Consider the following 25117-nt stretch of genomic DNA (forward strand, 5'->3'; position numbering starts at 1 on the left):
AGTCAAGGATGACTCCAAAGCCTTGGGATCTTGCACCCATGTGGGAGACCCAGAAGACACTCCTGGCTCCTGGCTTTGGTTCGGCTCAACTCCAGTTGTTGCAGCCACTAGTGGAGTGAATCATTGGACGAAAGATCTTCCTCTCTGTCTCTCCTCTTCTCTATCTGCCTTTGCAGTAAAAATAAATATTTACAAAAATAAGCTCAGATATGAAAAATAATAACAATAGACATTTTTATTACTGTTAGATTTACCACAGCTTCTTAATGCATGCTTATAAATACTCCATCTTGTCATAGATCATTGTACTTCTTTGGCAATGAAGGCCTTTTCCTGGGTTTTCCAGTCCTGATTGGGGCAATGAGTGAGTGTCTTAATTTAGCTTACTATAATAGGACAGGTATTTATCTTGTAGGGTTTTGCAGGTTGCAATTCTGAGTTGAAACTACGAGCATATTCAAGGTGATATCACTGCTTATTTGACAACAGGATGTTGGACTCTACCAATAATGTCATGAAACAAACAGGAGAAGGATGGACTTGTGACTGTTCCTGAATGCTCTTGGATTAATATGGGGGAAATACGGATATGGAATTGAGAGGTGGAAAGGAAGAGTCCTGTGCCCATTAACTATATCATGAAAAAATACTTAAAGTAGATAAATACATAAGTAATTAAAATTTGCCATTTTAACTGTATTCTTCCACTGCAGTATAGTTAGCTATACATGTGTATATCTTCACATATGTATTCATTCTATAAATTTGTGCATTAAATATGTTTTGATATATGTAAATAATGATTATACTATTACATCACTATCAAAAATGTCTTCTCTAAAATTCAGTAATTTCTGTTTTTGTCATGAATTATTGCTATGGAAATAGCTGATTAATTTGTCCTATTGCACTTTTATATTATGTATTATTCCACTATATTTTGTTTGCTGGCATTTTTGCTTGCCCATTGAGCCATGTATTTTTGTTTGACTTATTCAGCTTTAGATAATAAGAACCCAGAAGAGTACTTGGCACATTTTACATTCCTTGTAAGTGTTTTAGAATGAAAATTAAAATATTTACTTTTGTATATAAATGTATAGAATTAAAGGTTAAAACTGCTTTTTGCTTCTTAGAAAATATGTTATAAAATAGATTTATCAGATTGATTAAAAATCTAACTATAGCTGCAAATACACACTATTGAAATAGTTACTTTAGTAAAATTACTTTGTCATAAAGCCTACTATATCAGAAAAGTGCTATCTAGTTTTAATCATTACTATGACTGGGTTTAAATAAATGACTAAGGATCAAGCATATAGGTAACATTCAAGGAATATGTTCTCCTGCCCCTTCTTTGAAGACATTTGATAGAATATTACAGATGTTGTAAAGATTTCTTAAAGGTTTTATATAATTAAAGAGTTATAGAGGGACAGGAAGAGACTGAAGGATGGAGGATATTCAGCCTGCTTGCTCACACCCCAGATGGCTGCCAGAATTAGGGTTTGGCGAGGCAGAAGCCCGGAGCCAGGTGGCAGCGGCTGCATCCAGATCTCTGACATGGCTGGTAGAGACCCACACATTTGGGCAATTCTCTGTTCATTTTCCCAGGCCATTAGCAGGGAACTAGATTCCTGGCAGTGGAGCATCTGGGACACCAACAGATATGTCTGATTCTGGTACTGCAGGTCCCAGCTTCTCCACTTCCAATCCATCTCCTTTCTCAGGTACCTGGGATCGCACAGAAAGTTAGATTACACCTCCTGGCACTTTACTTTGCCTGACTCAGTGTCCACATTTGGGACACTGGGGAGTGAAGCAGCACAAAGAATATCTTTGCCTTTTCCCTGCCCCACTTGCTCTTTTTAATGGCCTTTCAAAAAATAAATCTGTATAGTATGTATACATATATATGATTGCTATGCTGAGGTGATGGCCTACAAAAACATGCAAATTGCTTTGGGAAAAATTGCCTAAGCTCTTTAAGATAGAAGTTTTTTTTTCATTTAAATAAGTCTTATGTAATTGACTATCAAAATGTATTAATATGGAAATGCATACATAATAATGTATTTGAAATAAATAGGTAAATATTTAAATAATTTAATATATCTGAAAATAGAAAACAATGTAATGTTCCTTTGTAATCTACAAATTGATTACCTTTTGGCTTCTGTGTCTTATCAATTATTTGGGTCACAAAATGTATTAATTTCTAGATTGACTGTAAGGAAAAAATTTTCAAAAAAATAAAGGTGTCATATTCTTGGACCAGTATGTGTATGAACTTCAGGGAATCGGTTCTCCATATATTAATAAGTAACCATGTAATAATAAAAAAACAAAGAACTATATTTTCTTATTGTTGTGATGAGGAAACAATCACAAAAGAGAAAGATTTTAGGGTGAATTAAGTAGCAGGTAAATAAGCAGATAATGATAATATGTAAACAACTTTTATGTCAATGACTCAGATTAAATCTTTCATTTAAAAGTTACCAGCATGGGGGGAAATCAAGATGGTGGAATAGGGTAAGAACACATAAACAGGCAGAGAAACGTTTAATCAGGACGAAGCAGAGAGGACACATTTCAGGAAATACGAGAGGACAGAACAACAGTAGAAGGGTACCTGGAGACTGACAGACACAGGAAAGCAGCAGAACCAATGGTGTGGTGTTGAAGTGACTGATACTCCAGCAGCATTCAGCTAATGGCGATCTGAACTCCACCAGCAGTCAGAACTCCACCAGCAACCAGCTTGGGAGGTGAACCTAGATGAAGAACTGTCCGTCCTGCTGGTCTGTGAACTCATTTCTGACTCAGTGAGCTGCAGTAACGTGGGATTCTACAGGTTCCACCCAAGACAGGTCTGGGTAGCCCTCAGACCTGACAGCCAGCAGATCAAGAACTCTCGATATTGGCACGTCATTTTATACACTGTGGCAAAAGTTTTAGGACTGCAGGGCACAGCAGTGAACTGTGCATTGTGCTGAGCTTGCAATAACTCACTGAGCTCAGTGGATTGCACTGTTCCCACAGGAAATACTGTGGCATCGTATGGGTTCATGTGGCACCAGAACTAATGGCCAACAGGTTTCAGCAAGATCAGCACCACCAACAAACTAGCTATATAGGACACCTGGTGTCTCCCTAATCCTGGGACCTACTCCAAATAAAAGTGGAAGAACGGTTGCAGAGACAACAGTGCAACCTCAGCACAATATCACAGGAGGTGGAGACTGGTGAGCCAGGAGCTGGTTCTGTGGAGAACATGCTGGAAATCTAATATAAGAACCCAGACCTGGAAGTTGCTGGAGGGAGTGGCACAAGTGGCTGCAAGCGAAGAGCTGGGTACCAACGGCAATAAGTAAGATCGAACTGTAGACCTGTGGGTGACACAGCTTGGAAACCTTCCCCAAGGAGAAGAATCTGCTAACTAGTACAATGACCAAGAGCAAAAGAAGACAACACACAGGCACAATGAATATTATCGAAAACTCCCCTGTAAAGGAGCAAAACCCTATGCCAACCTCAGAGCTAACTGAGGAAGACATCAAGAAAACAAGGGACACAGAATTCAGAAAACTCATTGTAAAGCTTCTGATCAACAATGAGAAGCACATACAAGAGTTCAAAGAATTTAAGGAATATTTTACACAAGCAATAGCAGCAAGAAAGTAAATCAAGGTTGATGTATCAGAAATTAAGAACACAATAGAGCAAATTTAAAGTACAGTGGGGAGTCTCCAAAATAGAATGAAGCAAGCAAAAGAAAGAATCTCTGGATTAGAAGATATTTCTTGTCACCAGGGGGAAGCAAGCAAAAAGCTGGAAGCAGAGCTGGATCAGGCCAAAAAAAGTATTCAAGAATTGAAAGACACTATTAAGAGGCCTAATGTAAGAGTTATGGGAGTCCCTGAAGGTGCAGAAAGAGAAACTGGTTTTACAAATATATTTAATGAAATAATAAGGGAAAATTTCCCTAATGTGGAGAAATTGGGAAACAAGATCAAGGAGGAGCACAGAACTCCCAACAGGCTTGATCAAAAGCGATCTTCACCAACATACATGATCATCAAGCTCTCTTCAATCGAATATAAGGAATAGATCCTTAAATGTGCATGTGAAAAAAATCAATTGACATATGAAAGAATGTCAATTAAACTCCCAGGACACCTCTTACAGGAAACTCTACAGGCAAGAAGAGAATGGAGTGACATATTCCAGATCCTAAAAGAAAAAAATTGTTGGCCCTAGGATAAGGATAACATATCCAGCAAAGCTGTCTTTTGTCTTTGAAAATGAAATAAACTTCTTCCACAGTAAAGAAAAGTTAAAAGAATATGCCTCTACCAAACCTGCCCTACAAATGATACTTCAAGACGTTCTCTTGACAGAGAAGAGGAATAGCACCTACCAAAATCAAAGGCAAATGTGAAGAACATCCCAGTAAAATGACGACAGCAGACCAAACCAATGGACAACCCATTCCTAAATTGACATGACCAAATTACCAACTATTCTTATTTACCCTGAAAGTAAATGGCTTAAGCTCAATCAAACGTCATAGAGTAGTAGACTGGATTAAAGAACAAAACCCTTCTATTTGTTGCCTACAGGAGACACATTTCACCAACAAAAATCAGCAGAAACTATATCTCATGGATTTTGATGTTTTTGACTTTGTTAGTTTCACCTCTTCAAAACAATTTCTTCTGATTAAATCTTTCAGTGACTTTCAAAGTCATACAGCAGCATCATTTTTTTCAAGAGGGTTCTTGATTTTTTCATTTCTTCAGTGACACATTAGTCATTCAGTAGCATGTTATTTAACTTCATGGTGTTGTTAATTTCTTTTTTCTTCCTGTTGATTTTGTTTTGTGATTTTCATTTAAGGGAATGTATAGTAGCTGTGTAATGGAGACTCTCATATATAGTAACATGTTACTTAACTTCATGGTATTGTAAATTTCTATTTTTCTTATTGTTGATTTTGTACTGTGACTTTTCATTTAAGGGGATGTACAGTAACTGTGAAATGGAGCCTAACATATCCAGATCTGAGGGTACAATGTAGTATACACCTCTACTTCCAAAGTTGGACTTACAATGAAACTGTTTGTTGTATCTTGACAATAGGATTCTGGACTCTCTGATATTGTCCATGTCCACAATGATGTATATATGAGGGTGCATGACGAACTATACTTTAGTAATGATATAGAGGAACTGGGTGGGGAGGATTAAGGAAGGGGATAAGGGAAATCCCAGGAGCCTATGAAAGTGTATCATAAAATTATAATAATAAAAGATTTTAAAAAGTTACCAGCATGAAAAAACAGAATAATCTGTACAAATACATTCTTCACAATTATGTTCATAAACATACTCCATCCATGTCTACACTAGGAGACACTAAAAGATTTTTTAAGCTTGCTTTCAGACTTAGTACCAATTAAACCCATTTTAATAAATAGCTCTGTGAGTGTGTGTGTAAGAGGGAGGGAGGGAGGATAAACGTAAATTAAGAGATGCATATTGAATTGAGGGATTTAAATAATTAAACACCTGACTTTGGAAGGAATTGTGTATGCATGTGTGTCTTATTTTTGAGACTTACAGATGAACTCATAGACAATGATTATCACTACATTCTGCCATGGTAGGAGACTTTTTAACTTGACTACGGTCTTAGTGCAAAGGTTCTAATTTTCCTTGTTTTGTTATTTCCACTGAGACTCTGAAATCTTTTCTTTTTTTTCCTGTTCAGAGCTTATTTGTAGTGGTTTCATGTGAACTAAGCAAAGTCTTACTTCTTGCTGTGTACTGGCCTGAATTTCTGAATTCTGCCTGCTTGTGAGCAGGTTTAAGCTGAAAACAAAGCATAGCACAAGCTTTGGGAACTGAAATATTAACATCTTTGACCTGAATTTCTACTAAGTCAAAAATAATAGGCAGTACTATAATAATTTGCTGTATGCTACCTTTTTATTGAATCACATTAAAAATACATTGCTAGAGAAATTAAATAAAGTAACTGAAAATTGTATTTAAATATTTTTAAATCACATGAATATGATATGGATCATATGGATTGGCTGTCTCAAAAACTCCTGATTGTTAATGCAAATTTGCCTTGCACAGTATTTGTTTTTCAGTCATACAATATTCAAATTTGTTTCTTTAATGTTACACTTGAAGAATCTAAAATAATAATAGTTTTTTTAAGATTTATTTATTTTTATTGGAAAATCAGATATTCAGAGAGGAGGAGAGACAAAGAGGAAGATCTTCCATCCGATGATTCACTCCCCAAGTGGCTGCAACACATTGGGCCATCCCAGACTGCTTTCTCAGGCCACAAACATGTAGCTGGTAGGGAAGTGGGGCCTCCAGGACAGAAACTGGCAGCCATATTGGATCGAGGTATGTGCAAGACAAGAAATTTAGCCACTAAACTATTGTGCAGGCCCCAATAATAATAGTTATTTTAATATTTATAACCATTTAAGAAGTTTATTTTAATTGAAAGAGTTATGGAAATACAGGACAAGAAATAAATGGAAGGGAAGAGAGAAAAAGAAAATCCACCCACTGGTTTACTCCTGAAAATAAATGGTTATAATGATTAGGGCTGAGCTAGACTGAAACCAGGAGTTTCTTTCACATCTCCTTCTTGGGTTCCAGGAACCAAGAAATAAGGCCATCGTTCACTGCTTTCCCATGTGGCTCAGAGCTGCATTGGGAAGTGGAGCCACTGGATCAGGAACTCTTGCCTATATGGGACATCAAAATAGGGAACAACAGATTTAGTGTCTATACGAAAATACTGGGCCCTGCCCTAACCATTTTTAATGCTTTCCTGTGTTGAGTTGTTTGCATTAGCCACTCCTTCTTTCTAAACATATTGGAAACATTTTGAAATGAATCCTTATGTGTTTGTGTGTGTGTGTGAGAGAGAGAGACTAAGGGAGAGAAAGAGAGAAATACAGAAACAAACCTTGACATTAACAGGCCTCCCATCTGTGTGTTCTCGCCCCAAATACATGCCATGACTGCAGTTAGGTCACATCAAACCACAAGCCAACACCCATCACCTACTGCTAACAAGGAACATGTTAGCTGAAGCTAGAATTGGAAGCAGAACCAAAGATTGAACCTAGGAGTGCCAAAACAGGATGAAGGTGTCTCAAGGGCATCCTGTCTTCTAGGCCAAACACCTACCTTCCCATACACATTTTTTTATGGATAGTTACACACTGTAAGGGGTACCTGATGTGACTTCTAGGCACAGGTAACAGTACTATGGTCAACAGCAAACTGTATGTACTATGATAGACCCTAAAGACTAAATTGCCCAGTGCAGTAACAGCCAGCTTGATTTGTAGTGGTACTCTGATGTCACTAACAATGTTGCAATTCCTTAATGACACAGTGTTCAGAAGATGTGCCAGTTGGCAGGTGACACATAGTTGAATTTTTTTTTTAGATCTATTTATTTTATTGCAATGTCATATAGAGAGAGGAGGACAGAGAGGAAGATCTTCTGTCCAATGATTCACTCCTCAAGTGACCGCAACAGCCGGAGCTGCATCAATCCAAAGCCAGGAGCCAGGAGCCTCTTCCCGGTCTCCCAGATGGGTGAAGGGTCCCAAGGCTTTGGGCCATCCTGGACTGCTTTACCAGGCCACCAGCAGGGAGCTGGATGGGAAATGGGGCTGCCAGGATTAGAACTGGTGCCCATATGGCATCCCAGTGTGTGCGAGGCAAGGACTTTAGCTGCTATGCCACCATGCAGGGCCCAACATAGCTGAATTTCATTTAATGTGCTGTGAACATGTTCCATGTGAATGAAGACAACATTTCTTTCCTCAAAATGTCATTTATTACCTGAATTTATAATTGACAAGCCATCCATAACAGAAGCTAACTATACAATTAGTCCATGAATAAATGAAATCTTGTTAATCATGTGTTCTAGATGTCATCAGTTCACTAAAAAAAATGACAACTGGTTTAATGTTTCGAAGGTTATAGCTGATAGGCTCTAATTCAATGTTGTTTCTATTGTAACACTTTGTTGGTCTTAGACTTCCATTATTTATTCTGTGAAGAAACTAACCCTTATATTAAGCTAAGAATTAACTGCACACTTTAAAAATACCTGACATGCATTGGCTCTTTTTTTCAGTCATTTGAATTTTCTCATTTGATTTATGCTGAAAGAAACTACCAGGGGAGTAAAAACTAATATATCCTTTGGCACATTTGGAAGGTAATTCAATTAATGATTTCATAGATTAAGTTCTACTGAATATTCAGTCATATGCAGAATAAGCTATGGCAATTAACTGGATTCAGCCTGCATCCCATGGGAGTTTCAATGACTATGTGGAATACTAAACTAGATGTGTGCTTATTGGCAATTAACTGTAACACTGGATGTGCATTTTTTCTACTGTCTTGGAATAGCCAATTTCTGTGCAAATCTCTCACATTTTATGACTCATATCTAGAGTTGAGTTTCAAGAGTCATTTATATTAAGAGAAACCCATAAGTGACTTTGTTGTACATGGCAGGGTTTTTCTCCTATGACTGTTAATAATGGTATAATCATTACTGGTTCAACTGTTTGATTGTATGGTTGGCAAGTTTTTCATTTTATTAAGCCTCTTTTTAGAATATTTTTTGTTGTTCAAATGTGTCTTTCCTTCCTTAAATTAGGTATGATATGCCAATACAAATGTTATGTTGCTCATGGCTGTTTTTCTTTTACTGTGACGTATGTAACTACATTTTCATGAAAGCATGTTATTATGTTTTTATGGAAATGATTTATATATTCACTTAAAAACAAAGCTTAGATGAATTCCTTTCATAAAATTTCATGAATCAGATTAGGAGGGTTGATTGATATTATACAAACTAGGATTATTTCAGGGTTCCAATTGTCTGGGCAGTCCTCAACTGCTTTCCAAGGCTACAAACAGGGAGCTGGATGGGAAGCAGGGCTGCTGGGATTAGAACTGGCGGCCATATGGGATCCTGGTGCGTGCAAGGCGAGGACTTAAACCACTATGCTACCATCCTGGGCCCGAGTGATTCTCTCTTTAAATCTGCCTGTCTAATAAAAATAAATAAATCTTTAACAAACTGAATCATTTGTAAGATATTAAACACCTTTGTATATTATACAACAGTGTGAATTGTTAAGTAAAGATCTTTTAAAATAGTCAAAAAAAGTAAATATTGTCTTGGTTAAAAACTGTATAGAGCAACTATTTCAACATAAATGACAAGAATTCTTGTGATAAAAACTACTCCTTTTCTGTGGAATGGGAAATTACACGGAAAAAAATCAAAGCAGAAAACATTTATAATAATCTTCTCTGAGAATCTTTGTTCATATCAATAATTGTGATTATTATGTTAAAAATTATATTAAGTAGTCCATGAAAAATCAAACATTGTCTAATTGAGCAGGATTGTTTTCAGATACTGAAGATTTTACCAGCAATTATTCACACATTGCTGTAGGGGCAAACATCTAGCATAAGCTAGATGCTGGCTTCTGCTTTGGTGGCCTTTGATGCAGCTCCTGGGTTTGAGCTCCTGCTCCCGTCTCCGTTGTAGGCTGCAGCTGCTCTGAACCCAGACATGCAGCAGCTGATGGATGAAAGCAGCAGATTGCCAGGCAATATGTCGGAGCCAGTTCCAGGCTCCAGCCTTTGGTCTTTTGGAGCCCGTATTATAGGTATTTGCAGACTGAAATTGTAACTGAAAGCTCTCTCTCTCAGCCTTCCAAAGAAACACAAACACATACACATAAATATTAATAAATAACAAATTTGAAATCCTCCTTCATATAGCACATCTTGAGTTGCAAAAAGTGGCAAACGTAGTTTTATTGAAATGCAAAGTGCTCTGATGAAACTTTTATCTTCATTCCAGTGACAGAAACATGTGTTCTACCTTATACATAAGGTGGAACAGAAACATTTGACTCTGGATCAGCTATAAATACAAAAAGTTAATTATGAGGATAAATACCATAAGACAAATTAGCTACATAAATTTAAATATCTCACACACGTGAATTTCATATTATATAGACATGCAGTCCCATATCTTTGGATTATAATACATCGTGATTTTACTTGTTAAGAGTTTTTTTTTATTCTTATTGATCCTTTTGATGCTCCATATGATACACGTTTAGTTATTAGTACACTAATACATAATGTTTTTAATTTCCTAAATTGTTTTGTGTAAGTAGACTCTGACTGCTCAAGTGTGATACAATATTCTTGTATGTTTTCAATCATTTCACATATTTAAAATATGTTATTAATATCTATGCTTAGTATTAGTGAGTAAATATAATTAGTTAAAAGCAACATAATTGAAAATTCTGAAATGAACATACATGATACATAAATTACTTCTTATAATTTTTAGAATGATTTTTGTAATTTTTTTTCTGTCCAAACAAGATAGAAACCACATTAGGAAAGCTGTAAATATGCATATCTTTACAAAACATTACCATGACTCATAAAATATAGTTGAAAACTATTATTGTATATTACACTCAAACATAGCATTGTGATGTGATTAATTATTTGCTTTCTTAATGTCTAAATTCTCATCTTGCAAACTCTGGAATCCCGTATGTGTCCTGGTTTGTTTCCTGGCTGTTCCACTTCCCATTCAGCTCCTTGCTTTTGGTCTGGGAGAGCAATAGAGAATGGCCCAAAGCCTTAGAAGAGGCTCCAGGCTTTGGATTAGTTCATTTAGGACTATTGTAGTCATTTGGGGCATGAACCAGTGGATGGAAAATCATTCTCTTTGTCTGTTTGTAAAAATCTGATGTCTTCCCAATAGAAATAAACAGATCTTAAAAATGTGATTACAGCTGTTTATCCAAAGTAAAATTATCAGGTTGTTATGAATAAAATCTTATAAAAATTTTCAGCAAATATAAGCAAATACTTTCCTAATAGCTTCAATATCTAGTTTTAATATAAATCATTATAATTACAGTATGTTCAATGGGTGCTTATTGGTATTTACATAAATGTATATTGAATTGAGTTTAACTTACTACTATAATGGGAACTTGATAATTTAATTTAATAGGGTCCCTGCTTGTCCTTCTGTTTCTACCTTTATATTTCACTGAACCTTATTGGACATGTCAGTTGGGTTCATTTTTTGAAAACTTGTGTCTGAGAATTTTACTCCTTTTTTGCTTCTATGACTTCTCTTTCCAAAGCCCTTTTTAAGTGTGCAGCATTCTACATCAGGGCCATTCCAAGCAACCACAATAAAAAATTACCTGGAAAATATTAAATTTGCTAGAGGCTACACTAAATCGAAGGTCAAGTGAATTATAATATACATTGCACTGATTTATTTTCATTGGTTCAATTTTAACCTGTAGTCAATATTAAATAACAAATGTGATATTTCACATGTTTTATTTTATGCATTTGCATTTTAGAACCTATTGGGTACTTTACATTAATATACTCTACTTATACACTTATTTACACTAATACCTCAGAATCAGATATTTAGTGTGTGTTGAGAAAGCTGCTTCTCCATGTAGACCCCTTATCATGTATAGTTAAGTAGATTTACAAACCCAGGTTATTGCACTAATTTGTAAAATGAAGCCAGTAAATGATTCCAGCATCGTATTTTCCATTGAAGCTGATTAATATAAAATATCATCAAGATTTCAGTTCCTCTGTTGCACTAGGCACATTTGCAGTGTTCAGAGGCTGTGTGTCACAAGGATTTGCTGTTTGGGAAAGCATAGATCTACTACACACACTTTGTGGTCTCACCTTCAACTCATGTGTTTCCCTTAAATTCTCAGCTTTGGACGTTAAATTCCTTCGAATTCTCTAGCGATGGTCTTGACAAACTTATGTTGCTACTATTTACCACCTCAACATGTTTTCATTAGTCACAGACACAGTGTCCCTTTTGTCATGTGGGGGTCAGTTGCTTACAAGCTCTGCAGATGTTTCCCTTCTGCAGCGTCCATGTTCTTTACATTCATGTTGTTATGAATAACAGTTTTCTTCTTTAAGTCTGAATTGTATTTCATTCTGTGTATATGCCACATTTACATTTTTTAAGGATTTATTTATTTTTATTGAAAGGCAGATATACGGAGAGGAGAGACAGAGAGGAAGATCTTCCATCTGACATTTCACTCACCAAGTGACCGCAAAGGCTGAGCTGAGCCAATCCAAAGTCAAGAGGCAGGAGAATCTTCTGGGTCTCCCACGTGGGTGCAGGATCCCAAGTGACCACAAAGGCTGAACTGAGCCAATCCAAAGCCAGGAGGCAGGAGACTCTTCTGGGTCTCCCACGTGGGTGCAGGGTCCCAAAGCTTTGGGTCATCCTCAACACCGTTCCCAGGCCACAAACTGGGAGCTGAATGGGAAGCAGGGTAGCCAGGATTAGAACCGGCACCCATGTGGGACCCCAGGCATGCAAGGCAAGGACTCTAACCACTATGCTACCGTGCTGGGCTCCACATTTACATTTAATTTTACATTTAATTTTACATTTGACTCTATGAGTTGAGTATTAAGAATAATGCTACATTGGAAATAGGAATACATCCATATTCAGCATACCCAAATAGGGGATACCACATAATATTGTATTCTATTTTAAATTGTAAAAGAGCCTCCTTAACATATTTTTGTGTACGTTGTCATAACAGTCCTCCCTGGTTATTTGAATCTTTATAAGCATTTTTCTTTCATTTTCTTTATAATAGCCACCCTAAGACATCTGAGGTATTGTCTCATTGTTATTTTATTTTTCATTTCCATAATAGTGATTGTGACAATTCTGTGTATTTATATTCCATTGAGAAGCGTTTCTTGAATTTATTCATTCAATTTTTTTAAATCAAGTTATTTGTTTTCATGCTATTAAGTTGTCTTCAGAACCTTACTGCAAGGCTTATCGTGACAACCCAGGAAATATACTTTACCGCGTGTCAGACAGCGATCACTAGTGGGTCTAACCTCAAATGTCTGCAGTAATTGGGGTTAGGTCAGGTGAAAGTTAAGATTCACAAATTTAAATCAGGTATCCCATTCAGGTTGTAGAGGATCAAGTACTTGAGAAGAACCAGGTACTTGGGAAATGCTTTCTTTCAGAGCACACATTAACAGGAAACTATGTAAGTGGAGACTGACCTTGAACATAGAAATTGTGATACAGGATGCTCACTTCCTGTGCGATAACATAACCATTGACCAAACTCATGATCCCAGAAGGCTTGGACACCTGCCTTTCTTTCCTCTAGAAATTCAGAATGTACTAATGAATAGTCATAGTTGAAAACTTTTTGTACATATTTATATCCCAAGTAGGCTTAGTGTCTCAGTGTCAACAGTCATGATAATATGTTGTTATTGTGAATCAAGGATAAAATGAGATACATTGTTTTAATTAGGACAGTTTTACCATTCACTTAAGGGTGTAAATTTGCGGTAGTCACTGTCTTGTTGTTAGGAATGCCCACATCTCACACTATAGAGCCTGAATTTTCTCTTTTTTGCATTACCATTTCTCCGTTAATGCAAACCCTGAGAGATAGCAGATACTGCCTCCAGTCCTTGATTGGTTGCTTTACACGTGGGATGTCTGGATTTAATCCTCAGCTCCTACTTGGGACTGATTGACCTTGCCTGTTGTGGGCATTTGGAAAATTAACCAGACAATGAGAGTTTATTGAATATGTTTACTTAAAAGGCAGAATCAAAGAGATATGGGATCAGGGTTGTCAGGGAGAGAGAGAAAAACTAGCATCCCCTGTGTTACTCTTTAAATGGCCAGATTAACCGGGTTGAGGTCAGGTGAAGTGAGGCATGGGGAAAACCATCCTGCTCTCCCATATGGGTGGGGCTTTACCGTTTGAATTGTCCTCTAGTGTCTTCCCAGGAATGATGCCAGAAAGCCATATTGGAGCAGAGAGCAGCTGAGTCAGGAACTAGACTTCTAATGTAGAATCTCAGTTTCACAAGCAGGCCCTTAATCCTTTGGGATACAGTCTAGCTCTTTCAAAAAACTTAAATACATTTTCCAGTTTATTACTCACTAAAGGGTGACTTAAAATAGCTGATGATAAAGCTACTTTTTAATTCTAAATTAGTGTATCTCTCAGTAAATGCAATAACAGCTCAACGTCTCCCAATTGTGACATTATTGTGAGTGTTACTCTGGAATTATAATATGTGTGTCAGTAAACCCTATAATGGACATGGATATGTGTTAGAGTGTAAATCCAAAAGTACTAGCCTTACATAATACTGTATACATATGTATGTAAGAATGTATGGATAGATGGATGAAGAGATAAATGGATGAGTAGAGAGAAGTAGCAGATGCTTCATAAGGCTTGCAACTGTAATGGAAGTGAGAAAGCAGCAAGATTAAGATTTCTTTCTTGGGAAAAGTCTAGAATTAAAATCATGTCAATTTTATGTTTATTGGTTTTAGAATATGGATGATATGTTTATAATTATTACTTTACTGATCACTATATATACTGTAATGAATATATATGTGTGTACACAATATCGTATATGTAACTTATAATTTTTTAGAATATGGATACAATTTTATAATTATTACATACTTTACTGCTCCCTGTATATATACCCAGTATAGTATATATGGTTTATATTATGCTAGAATATTGCATAATATTATATGTAACAAAGGTTTAACAAATCCTTTTAAAATTTTTACTCAATCCCATAATATTCTTTTACGAGACAAGAATAAATGTACTCCGCATTCTCATATTCTGATCCAATATTAAAATACATTAGTAAAAGTAGCTGCTGTTTGGATGAACAATGATGAAATCAAAATTATATATTTTCACTTATTTATGTTTAAAGAAGATTTTTAAAACAGAATGCCTGGTTTATTGTACATTTTAATATTCAGACTTGAACATTGAAACGAACTTTGACATACTACCTGAATGTTTCTAACAAAAAATATATAGAATATGCTTTATTTACATAAAGAAATATTTGCTTTAAAAACATAATTTTCATATGTTTAACATCAGTTAGTAATTTTAAGCCCTTAGTAAATAAGTTTATTTTGGAATTTTTGCTTAAATTTTTGAGTGTAATTTTTCTTTACTTTATGGAAATGTATTTTAATGTAAGAATTTATATCTCTTGATCAAGAACAAAACTTACATAATTTCTTAAGCACAAGAGGATTTTTGTGTTCAATTTGGCGATACTCATTTAAATTCAAATCTTGTATATAAGCAATAAGTAGATACATTTTCTATCATAACCTAATATATCTTTGGTACTGAAAATGAGGGTTTTGTGAAGTTAGCAAACTGGAATGCAGTTTATTATTGTTGAATTTCTAATATTAGCTATAGTAATTTAATTTATTTTATCACATATGTTAAATAGATATACAACTTGCTATTTTATCTTTAAAATTTCAATTATACTAACTTATGGAAAACATTTCAATATTTATTATGAGTGCCATATTAGATTCCTGCTGGCATAGTGCATCTTTATGTATACTTCCTCATCAATGAGATATTATTGTGAATTTTGTAAATTTAGGGATGGTTTTGTTCAAGACTACTTCAGTAGTTTATTTGCTATATGAGAAAGAGTGAGCTTAACTCCAAATACTTAGAGAAGTGAAAATTTATGGAAGAATGAGAAGGTCAGTGGATGGAAAATTACTCAGCAAAGAATCATTATATTTCATGCGTGGTAACAAGAATGTCTTGGGTGAGGAACTTTGTTAGATGTTTTGGATCATCAGTAATCAAGTGTGAGGGGATTCCTAATTTAAGAAAAATCCTTTGATAAGGCCATGCCAGCGATGGTACCAATGGCAAGATCTATTTAAAAGCTGGTTTTGAGTAGTCTGCAGAATGTTTGGTCAAGGGGTGCATTCTTGTCACTTTCTCCAGTTCTTGCTGCCCCATAGTCTTTCTGAAAGGACATCTTACCACATCAGGGGAATGTACATCTCCATATTGTCACTATTTAGGCTACTCTTTTTCTTTGCTACTTGGTTTAGGTAAAGCTGTATTTTTCCAGTAGCTATTTCTGTTGAGTGTAATCTGTGAGATGTTTTAATTGGTGATATGTATATAACATTAGGATAGTCCATACTTCCTGCAGAGATGTTGCCATTGCTTTCTTTTTAAGGTGGTCAAGAGTTACTAATCACTGTGCGCAGAATCTAGAGCATATAGTTTAGGGAAAATACGACATTCAGGTGTCTATACCTATCATTTTTGTCCATATATCTTATTTTCTGCAAAACTAGTCTTTCCTTCCGTTTCATGCCATGTTCATTTTTTCAACTCCTTCCTCAACTTTTTTGGTGTGAACAACCAACTTTCTTGCCTCTACACATTTGAGAATCTTCATGCTGTGAGACACCTGTCTGTGTTCTGAAAGTTTCAATGATTGTTAACCAATCTGAACGATGGCATTGCCACAGCACTGGACCTTGATTTTACTGAACTTGTTCCTAAATAGTGTCTATATTTGTGGTTATTGTGAATGGGACTTCTTACTTGATTTCTCTTGGTGATATCATCATTAATATATAAGGAATCTACTGTTTTACTTTTTGTAAGTTGATTTTATAATTTGGAAATACTAAATTGACTTATCAATTTAAAGGCTTTTTTGGTACTTTTTAGGGTTTTCAATGATTAACATCATGTCTTTGCACGCATGTATTTTTTACTTCCTCCTTTTCAAGGCTAAAAATCTTTCTTCATTCTAATTGCTCTTTTTAATATGTCCATATGATATTGAATAGGAATGGTCAAATCGAATATCCTTTCTTGTCCCGTACTTGTGGGGAAATAATTTCAGTATGTTACTCAGAAGTCCTTGGTCAGCGTGATTTTCACCGCTGGTTTGTAATATAGCCATTATTAATTTTGAGATGTATTTCATCTATACCTAAATTGTGGAGTGCTTTTATCATGACTAAATGTGGAATCTTATGAACTTATTTCTTTGCATCTTTTGAGATGAGCAAATGGTTTTTATTCTCTGTCTTGATGTGAACTGTGATATGTATTTGTTTTTGAATGTTGAACAGTCTTCGCATCTATAGGATAAATCCCACCTGAATGTGATATCTGATGTTTTGATTTACTTCAGGATTCTGTTTGCTAGTATTTGTAAGAATTATTGCATGTATGTTCTTTGTTTTAATTTTTGCATCAGGCTGTTGCTGGCATTATGTTTAGCAGAATATCATCCTGCTCAATATTTTAGAATTGCTTTGACATTAATGCATTTAATTGTTCTTTAAGTGTTTTGTAGACTGCAGTGGTCAAAATATCTATTCCTGGAATTTTGCTTGATAGCAGACTTTTAATACCATTTCATTCTCATTGTTTTGTATGAGTCCATTTATATTTTCTACACATTTCTTATTGAATCTTGGTAGGTTTCATGTGTACAGGAATTTTTACATTTGTTAAATGGTTTACCAGTTTTACGGGGTAGTTTGTGATGACATTTTGTGATCTTGTGTATTTACCTTGTTCTGATTGTAATGTCTTGTTTTAACCTATAATTTTATTTATTTGAGATGTTTTATTTTAATTTTTAGTCTTGTTAAAGGTTGTCTTCTCAAACAACAGCATTTGCCATCTTTTTAATAGTTTCTATTTCATTTATTTTTTTTGTGATCTTTACAATTTCTCACTGATGTTTGACTTACCCTTGTTTTTCTAAGCCTTTGAGATGCATCATTGCATCTCTTATTTGAGACATTTTTTCTTTCTATAATGTAAATTTTTAATGCTATCAAGTTTCTTTAAGGCTGTTTTTGCTCTATCCCACAGGTTTGGCTATTTTTTGTTTTCATTTTCACTTAATGCAAGAAATATATTGGTTTCCTTTATGGTCTTCAACATAGTCTTTAATATAGTCCTTCAATAGCATGTTGTTTAATCTCCATGTATTTGTGAATGTTCTATTGTTTTTGTTGATTTCCACTTTTGTTCTTTTTATTTGGAGAAGATACATGATGTTCTTCCTTTTTTCTGAAAAAACAATGTCTTTTCAAATAAGGCATTGCTGAACTAAACTATCAATTGCTGTTCAATTTCCAATTAGTTCAGTCTCTTTTATTATGTTTTGGAAATGCTGTGAAAACCACAATCTAGGTCTGGGACATATTGAAAGATACAATATATTCTTGATTTAGTGAAGAAGCAAGCATATAGAGACTTCTCTTTTTCATTACCATACTGAGCAAAAAATATAGAATCTTGGTTAAAAAAGCAAGTATCTTCAGGTAGCATTCAAAGTTGAAATGTGGAACTTAGTTTTGTAGAGCAAGTGAAGGAAAGAATTGGCACTTGTAAAAAGAACTGAAAACTTTGATTCAGTGGCAAATTTTCATCTTACAAGCACGAGGATCCCATATGGGCAGCAGTTCATATTCTGGTTGCTCTGCTTCCATCCTGACGCCTGCTTTATGACCAGGGAAAGCAGTAGAAAATGGCCCAAGACCTTGAGATCCTGCACTCCAATGTGAGATCCAGAAGAATCCCCTGGCTTCAAATTTGGCTTAACCCTGGCAACCCCTCCCATTAGGGAGCGAACCAGTGAATGTAAAATCTTTCTCTTTGTTGCTCCTTCTCTCCATAAATCTGACCTGTCTTTCCAATAAAAATACGTAAATCTTAAAAAAAGTAAAAAAAAAAAAAGACTGAAACCATACCCTAATACTTATGTATAGAATATAGCATACCTCAATGTAAACATATCAATATTTATTAAGCCAAGACATTGTGTTGTTTATAGTTTTAATACCTGTTTTCATATTTTATCTTATAGTTTTATTAGCTATTTTCATATCTTGGATAAGATATCTAAAATTTCATGTGGTTATACATCAAAGAAATATTGATTTCCGAAACAGGATTATAATACTTTTAAATATTTTTTCTTCCTGAAGAATCATTCAAGTTGTAACCTTCTGGGTAACCTAAATGAGGACCATATCAGCAAAAAGTAACATTGAGTGTTCAAATTGTATTTATGCATTCGATTGGTGTATAATACATTTTTTAAATGGCTCAGATTTAGAAAGCAGCAGTAAATCTGAATAAAGAAAAATTTTTTGTTGTTGTTGTCTCTTACTCTCAATTTTTTGCTTTTAGAAAGCAGTTTTGGGCCCAGCGTGGTGACGCAGTGGTTAAGGTCCTCGGCTTGCATGCCGGGGATCCCATGTGGGCACTGGTTCTGTCCAGGCGGCGTCACTTCTGTTCCAGCTCTCTGCCTGTGGCCAGGGAAGGCAGTTGAGGACGGCCCAAAGCTTTGGGACCCTGCACCCACGCGGGAGACCCTGAAGAGGCTCCTGGCTTGGGACCGGCATAGCGTCGGCCGTTGTGCTCACTTGGGGAGTGAATCATCGGACGAAGATCTTCCTCTCTGTCTCTCCTCTCTGTATATCCGCTTTTCCAATAAAAAAAAAAAGAAGAAGAAAGCAGTTTTAGCTTTTTCATAAGGCTGTTAAAAATGTTAAATAGAAGGACAGACAGTGTGGCACAGCAGCTTAAGGCAACACTTGGAATGCTGGCATCACATCTTGAAGTGCTGATTTGAGTCTTGAATGCTTAATTTCCACTCCATTTCCTGCTGATTCTGGGAGGTGTCGGGGTCCCTTGGCCAGCAAGTCAAACCCAGACACTCATTGTCTTTGTGGAACCTTTATTGTAGAGATGACACAGCAAAACCAGTGCACAGTGTCCTCATGGCAGCCGCCATGCAGCTGCCGTGCAGCCACCACATCGCGAGGTGCGCAGCAGCTACATCTTGGCGAGGTGCCCTCTCTCCCTCTCTCCCATTTCTCTGGCTCCCTTATATTGGGTAACATGGCCAATCAGTGTAAAGGTCACCTCTGCACGCAGTGGGCAGGCCAATCCTCACACAGGTCACGCGCTGTCCACGCGCCATCCATGCACCCCTGGGCCAATCACAGCAAACTTCCTGAGACTTGTTTTTTCTACCACAGCAGGAAGCAGCAGTTTGGCGCCCGTCCGTCTAGGTGTGGGCTGCAGGCTCCCTACAGCTCTCCACAGGGAGGGTTGATGGGGTTAAGGCCACAGAAGTTGGCTCACATTCTTGGACCTGTGCCACTCATGCAGACAGCTATGATGGTGTCCATGGTCCTTGAATTTGAAGTGAACAAACGAATGGAAGATTTTCCCTTTATTCTGTGACTCTTATTCTTTGTCTCTTTATATTTCACATACATAAATCAATATTTAACATATTAAATAGAATGTGTAATAGTGACTATCATAATCAGTTGTGAAAATATCATGTGGTATGCATCTGTACTTCCAAATCAAAGATGAATTCCCCGTGAAACTGTTAAATATATATTCACAATAGGATGCTGGACTGCCTGCCATTGTCCATACCCAAAATGTCCAGATACACTTAAACAGCAGAATGACAGACTTAGGATTGCTTCTGAAGGACTATACTGTTGTTAACAACGTAGGGGAGATGAATGGGATAGAGGGAATTTGAGGAGAGTGTAAGGGAAATCCCAGAGCCTATCACTTGTAGCATAAAATAAAGAAAAAAATTGCCAAATGGCTTTTCTATAGGACACTAATAAACATTTCATATTGTATGTTAGAATCATGTTAAAATGCAATAAATCATAAATCTGAATAGTTTAATGATTTTTCACTTGTAACACAGATTATAATTGACATAATGTGTATCTGATGTATAATAAGTAGGAATCATGTTAGTGGATGTAATCATTTTAACCAAATAGGAATATTAACTAAAACATTGAAAAGATACAAAATGATAGCAGGTCTTAATAAATAGGGTTTTTAGTAAAATGATATACCAAATGGTGTATTTGCACTTAACTATTATCATAGAGTTTTGCTATTTATACTGGAGAATTAATTTATAGATATTGAGTTTCAAATTAATACTACTAAATAGAACAAATCAGGCTTAACAAATCTTGTAAACATGGATACTTCAGAACAGTAATTAAATTCTTTTTTAGGTTGACATTTTCTCTCCTATTTTATACTTGCATCTTTAAACTATTTTTATAGGAGATATTATTATGACTAAGGAAAGGTTAAGCATTGACTTCAAAATCAGTGATTTTTGAAGCATTTTATCCTACAATTTCCCATTAAATACTGGTCCTTTAAACAGCTCCTGCATATGTAGATATCCATCAGTTTAACTAAAATTTTTCAAAAACATTAACAGCAAATTTATTTGAGCAATTTTAATATTTTAGTATTTCAACATGTTAGTATTTTCATATTCATATCAAAATTATGTGAAATGTTGATGTAAATATATATCCCTTATTAAATATTTGCAGTGAGATCTGTAATACTTTATAACTATATTTAAACATAAGTTGATAATGATTATTGTGATGAAATGATTATTGTAAAGAAATTCTGTTATTTTTTTTTATGTTTTACAGATGCCCCCAAGTTTATATCAAACCAAACAATTTATTACTCTTGGGAAGGGAATCCAATCAATATAAGTTGTGATGTGAAATCAAACCCACCAGCTTCAGTATATTGGAGAAAAGAGAAATTAGTCTTACCAGCTAAAAACACCACTAATTTAAGGACATACAGTTCAGGAAGAAAAATGATATTGGAGGTAAGCCTTGATGTTAGCATCAACAAATTGTGTTACTTCAGAATACATTTAATGTCTATCACAGTTTCTATGTACTGTCTACCTCTCTCAATGACTGTCATCCATCTATTTGTCCAGGCTAAAGTATTTCACAGTAACTTATTTAAGGTCAATTTTATGTGTTTCAATCGTAGCCTATTAGTGATTAATATTTCACTGTTTACTTATTCAGAAATGTGAATGTAGAGCAAATACTTTTTCACAAACTGAATTACAAAAAGATAATAATTATACTTGAAAAAAGAAATTAACAATTTAACATAAGAGGGGGAACTTCAAGTTCTATTTAGTTTCTATAAATATGTGATGGTCATATTGCCAGATGTAAGTGTTGAACATTGGCTACATAATTGTTATTCAGAACAGTTTCTAACCAGATCAAAGATATATCTCCATTACCTTTTTAATCATTTTTAAATCATGATTTATTCTTTTCATCTTGTCAACTAACTGGCTTTTAAATACTATTTGAGTAGGTGATTTTCTTCTGTTAATTGCAGGTTTTGTGTGTGTGTGTGTGTGTTTACATGTATCGGTTTGCACTTTTATTTTTTTTTGAGTGCATTACAGCCCTTCAAACTGAAATGATTTCAGAACAAATGATAACCTTCAGTGTCTTATTTAGCTGAAAGCTTTAACATTTTTGTCTGTTAATTCTGTTTACAAATGTTAAAAGAAATAGATGTTCTAGAATAACAAGATACCCTTTCTGCATAAATTTAAAGCATTTTCTTTCATATTGTATTAGATCTTCTACATGTTGAATGTCAGTGTTTCAAAGATGCATTCAAGCTAAGATTTAGTTTTTTTTAAGATAGCTATTATTTTAGTATTGATTAAACTGATGCAATTTATTGTCATCCCTGGGTAGTATGTTAGTGTCCTTGGTTGACATAGTAGCTTGTCATAAGCTTTAAAGACAAGTGAAGTTTATCTTCCCAGTTCTGAAGATGGATGAGCCAAGACCAAGGTGTCAGCAGACCTGGTTTCTGGAGAAGTGGCCTTCCCTGTCTTGTACCTGGCTGTCTGCCTGGCAGGTTTTGCCACACCTGTTAGTTCCACACACCCTTTTTCAATCTATTATCATTACAAGACAAAAATCCTGCTGTAATGGGACATACACTTTAGATTCCTTTTAAGTTTAATTATGTTCATAAAGACGCTATCTTCAAACACAGGCACACTAGGAATTATATTCCAATATGTCTATTTTGTAAGGAATAGTGTTTAGTTCATTACAAGTATGTTTAAACTCATGTTTAAAACTCTCGCTTTACTTAATCAAAAACAGTTTGGGTTCCTAAGACAATTCATAATTCTCCATAGTTAATGTCAAGACATATTTTGTGAATACAATCTCCAAATATTTTATTTATGTTTTTTGTTCTCATGCTGCTTAGGCTTTTTCCTAAATATCATTCATTCCCACCCCAAGTGAAAAATAAGCCATTTTTTAACTTACTTTATTCATAGTTAGATGATTTGCATTGAGCTTGAACATATAATGCCTCTCAGCCTTTGGCTAAAATCAAGTAAGTTTAAACATATTTTTTATGAGTATTAAATTTTTCATAGATTACATTTCTAGTCTAAAGGAAAAAAAAATAGATGTTCACCATAACAGCTTGGAAATCAGAACACAAAATGCTGATAAAAGAAAAAAAATAAATACATATTACTAAATTCTTATTGGTAGAATACAAACTGAATTAGTATTGCAATAGTGATGTGAATACTACTTCTTAAAATATATTGTAAAATACAAAAAACAAATTGCCGATAAATTGATCAATAGTAGATTTTAAATTATGTTTTCAAATGTTTCTTTTTTATTAAATATATACATTCAAACTTTTATTTTAAACATTCTTTTGGCCCGGTGTGATGGCTCATTGATTGAATCCTTTCCTTGCTTGCACTGGGATCTCATACGTGAGCTGGTTCGTGTCTGGCTGAGCCACTTGCCATCAAGCTCCCACCTTATTTTCTGGGAAAGCAGCAGAGAATGACCCAAAGCCTTGGGCCCCATTGACCTAGTAGGAGACCTGGAAAAAGCTCTTGGCTCCTGGCTTCAGATCAGCTGCATTCTGGCTGTTATACTGCCATTTTGAGAGCAAACCAGCACATGGAAGAACTTTCTGTTTCTCCTCTCTGTAAATCTGTTTCTAATTAAAATATGTCAATCTTTAAAAAAAAAATAAACGAATAGTTATATAAGTACTTTGGTGCTAGCAAGTGCATTTCTTCTTTTTTTTTAAAATTTTTTGAAGGTTTATTTTTGTTGCAAAGTCAGATATATAGATAGGAAGAAAGACAGAGGAAGATCTTCTGCCTGTTGGTTCTCTCCCCACGTGGCCACAATGGCCGTAGCTGAGCTGACCTGAAGCTAGGAGCCAGAAGCCTTTTGGGACTCCTGTGCTAGTACAGGGTCTCAAGGCTTTGGGCCATTCTCTGCTACTTTCCCAGGACACAAGCAGGAAGCTGGATGAGAAATGGGGCCTCTGTGTCTCAAAGCAGCACCTATATGGTATCCTAGCATGTTCAAGGCGAGGACTTTAGCCACTAGGCTACCATGCTGGGCCCCAGTAAGTGCTTTTCTAAAGCATATTATTTAAGAAATCTGAATATATTGAGCCCAGAGTGATGCCTTAGTGGCTAAATCCTGTCTTGTAACACTGGGATCCCATATGGGCGCCAGTTCCTGTCTGAGTGTTCAACTTCCCATCCAGCTTGCTGCTTCTTTCTGGGTTGGGAAAGCAGTGGAGGATGGCAGGTGGCCTTAGAACCCTGCACCCCTATGGAAGATCTACAAGAAGCTCCTGGAATCTGGCTTAATATCAGCTCAACTCTAGACAATCCAGCTCTTGGGAAATAAACCAATATATGGGATATCTTTCTGTCTGTCCTTCTCTCCATAAATCTGATCTGCATTTCTAATAACAATAAACAATATTTTTTTAAATATCTGTCTATATTTTTGTGTGATAACTGAGCACTTAAAAGTATGAATTAAGTATGATGTCTCAACTGGCTAACCCACCACCTGTACGCTTTAGCATCCCATATGGGTGCTGGTTCACTTCTTAGCTTTTACAATTTCTATTGAGTTCATTGCTTATGGCCTAGGAAAGCAGTGGAGGAGGGCCCAAGGCTCTGGTGCCCTGTACCCCAATGGGAGATCTGAAAGAATCTCCTGGTTCCTGGCTTTGTATCAACTCAGCTCTGAACATAGTGGCCACTTGGGGAGTGAACCAATAGATGGAATATTTGTCTCCATCTCTCCTTCTGCCTGCACATCAGCTTTTCAAATAAAATAAAT

General features: G+C 35.6%; 1 protein-coding gene across 2 annotated transcripts in view; it reads left to right on the forward strand.

Moving 5' to 3' along the window:
* Window positions 1-25117, forward strand: part of NCAM2 (neural cell adhesion molecule 2) — a 459908-nt gene that overhangs the window by 347433 nt on the left and 87358 nt on the right. For both annotated transcript variants that reach the window (XM_040980862.1, XM_040980863.1), the window contains one exon: window positions 21572-21759. In XM_040980862.1, the coding sequence (XP_040836796.1) occupies window positions 21572-21759 (188 nt within the window). The remainder of the gene's footprint in view (window positions 1-21571; window positions 21760-25117) is intronic.

The sequence above is a fragment of the Ochotona curzoniae genome, unplaced genomic scaffold (assembly GCF_017591425.1).
Source record: "Ochotona curzoniae isolate NIBS_2020 unplaced genomic scaffold, NIBS_Ocur_1.0 contig_3498, whole genome shotgun sequence".
NCBI lineage: Eukaryota > Metazoa > Chordata > Mammalia > Lagomorpha > Ochotonidae > Ochotona > Ochotona curzoniae.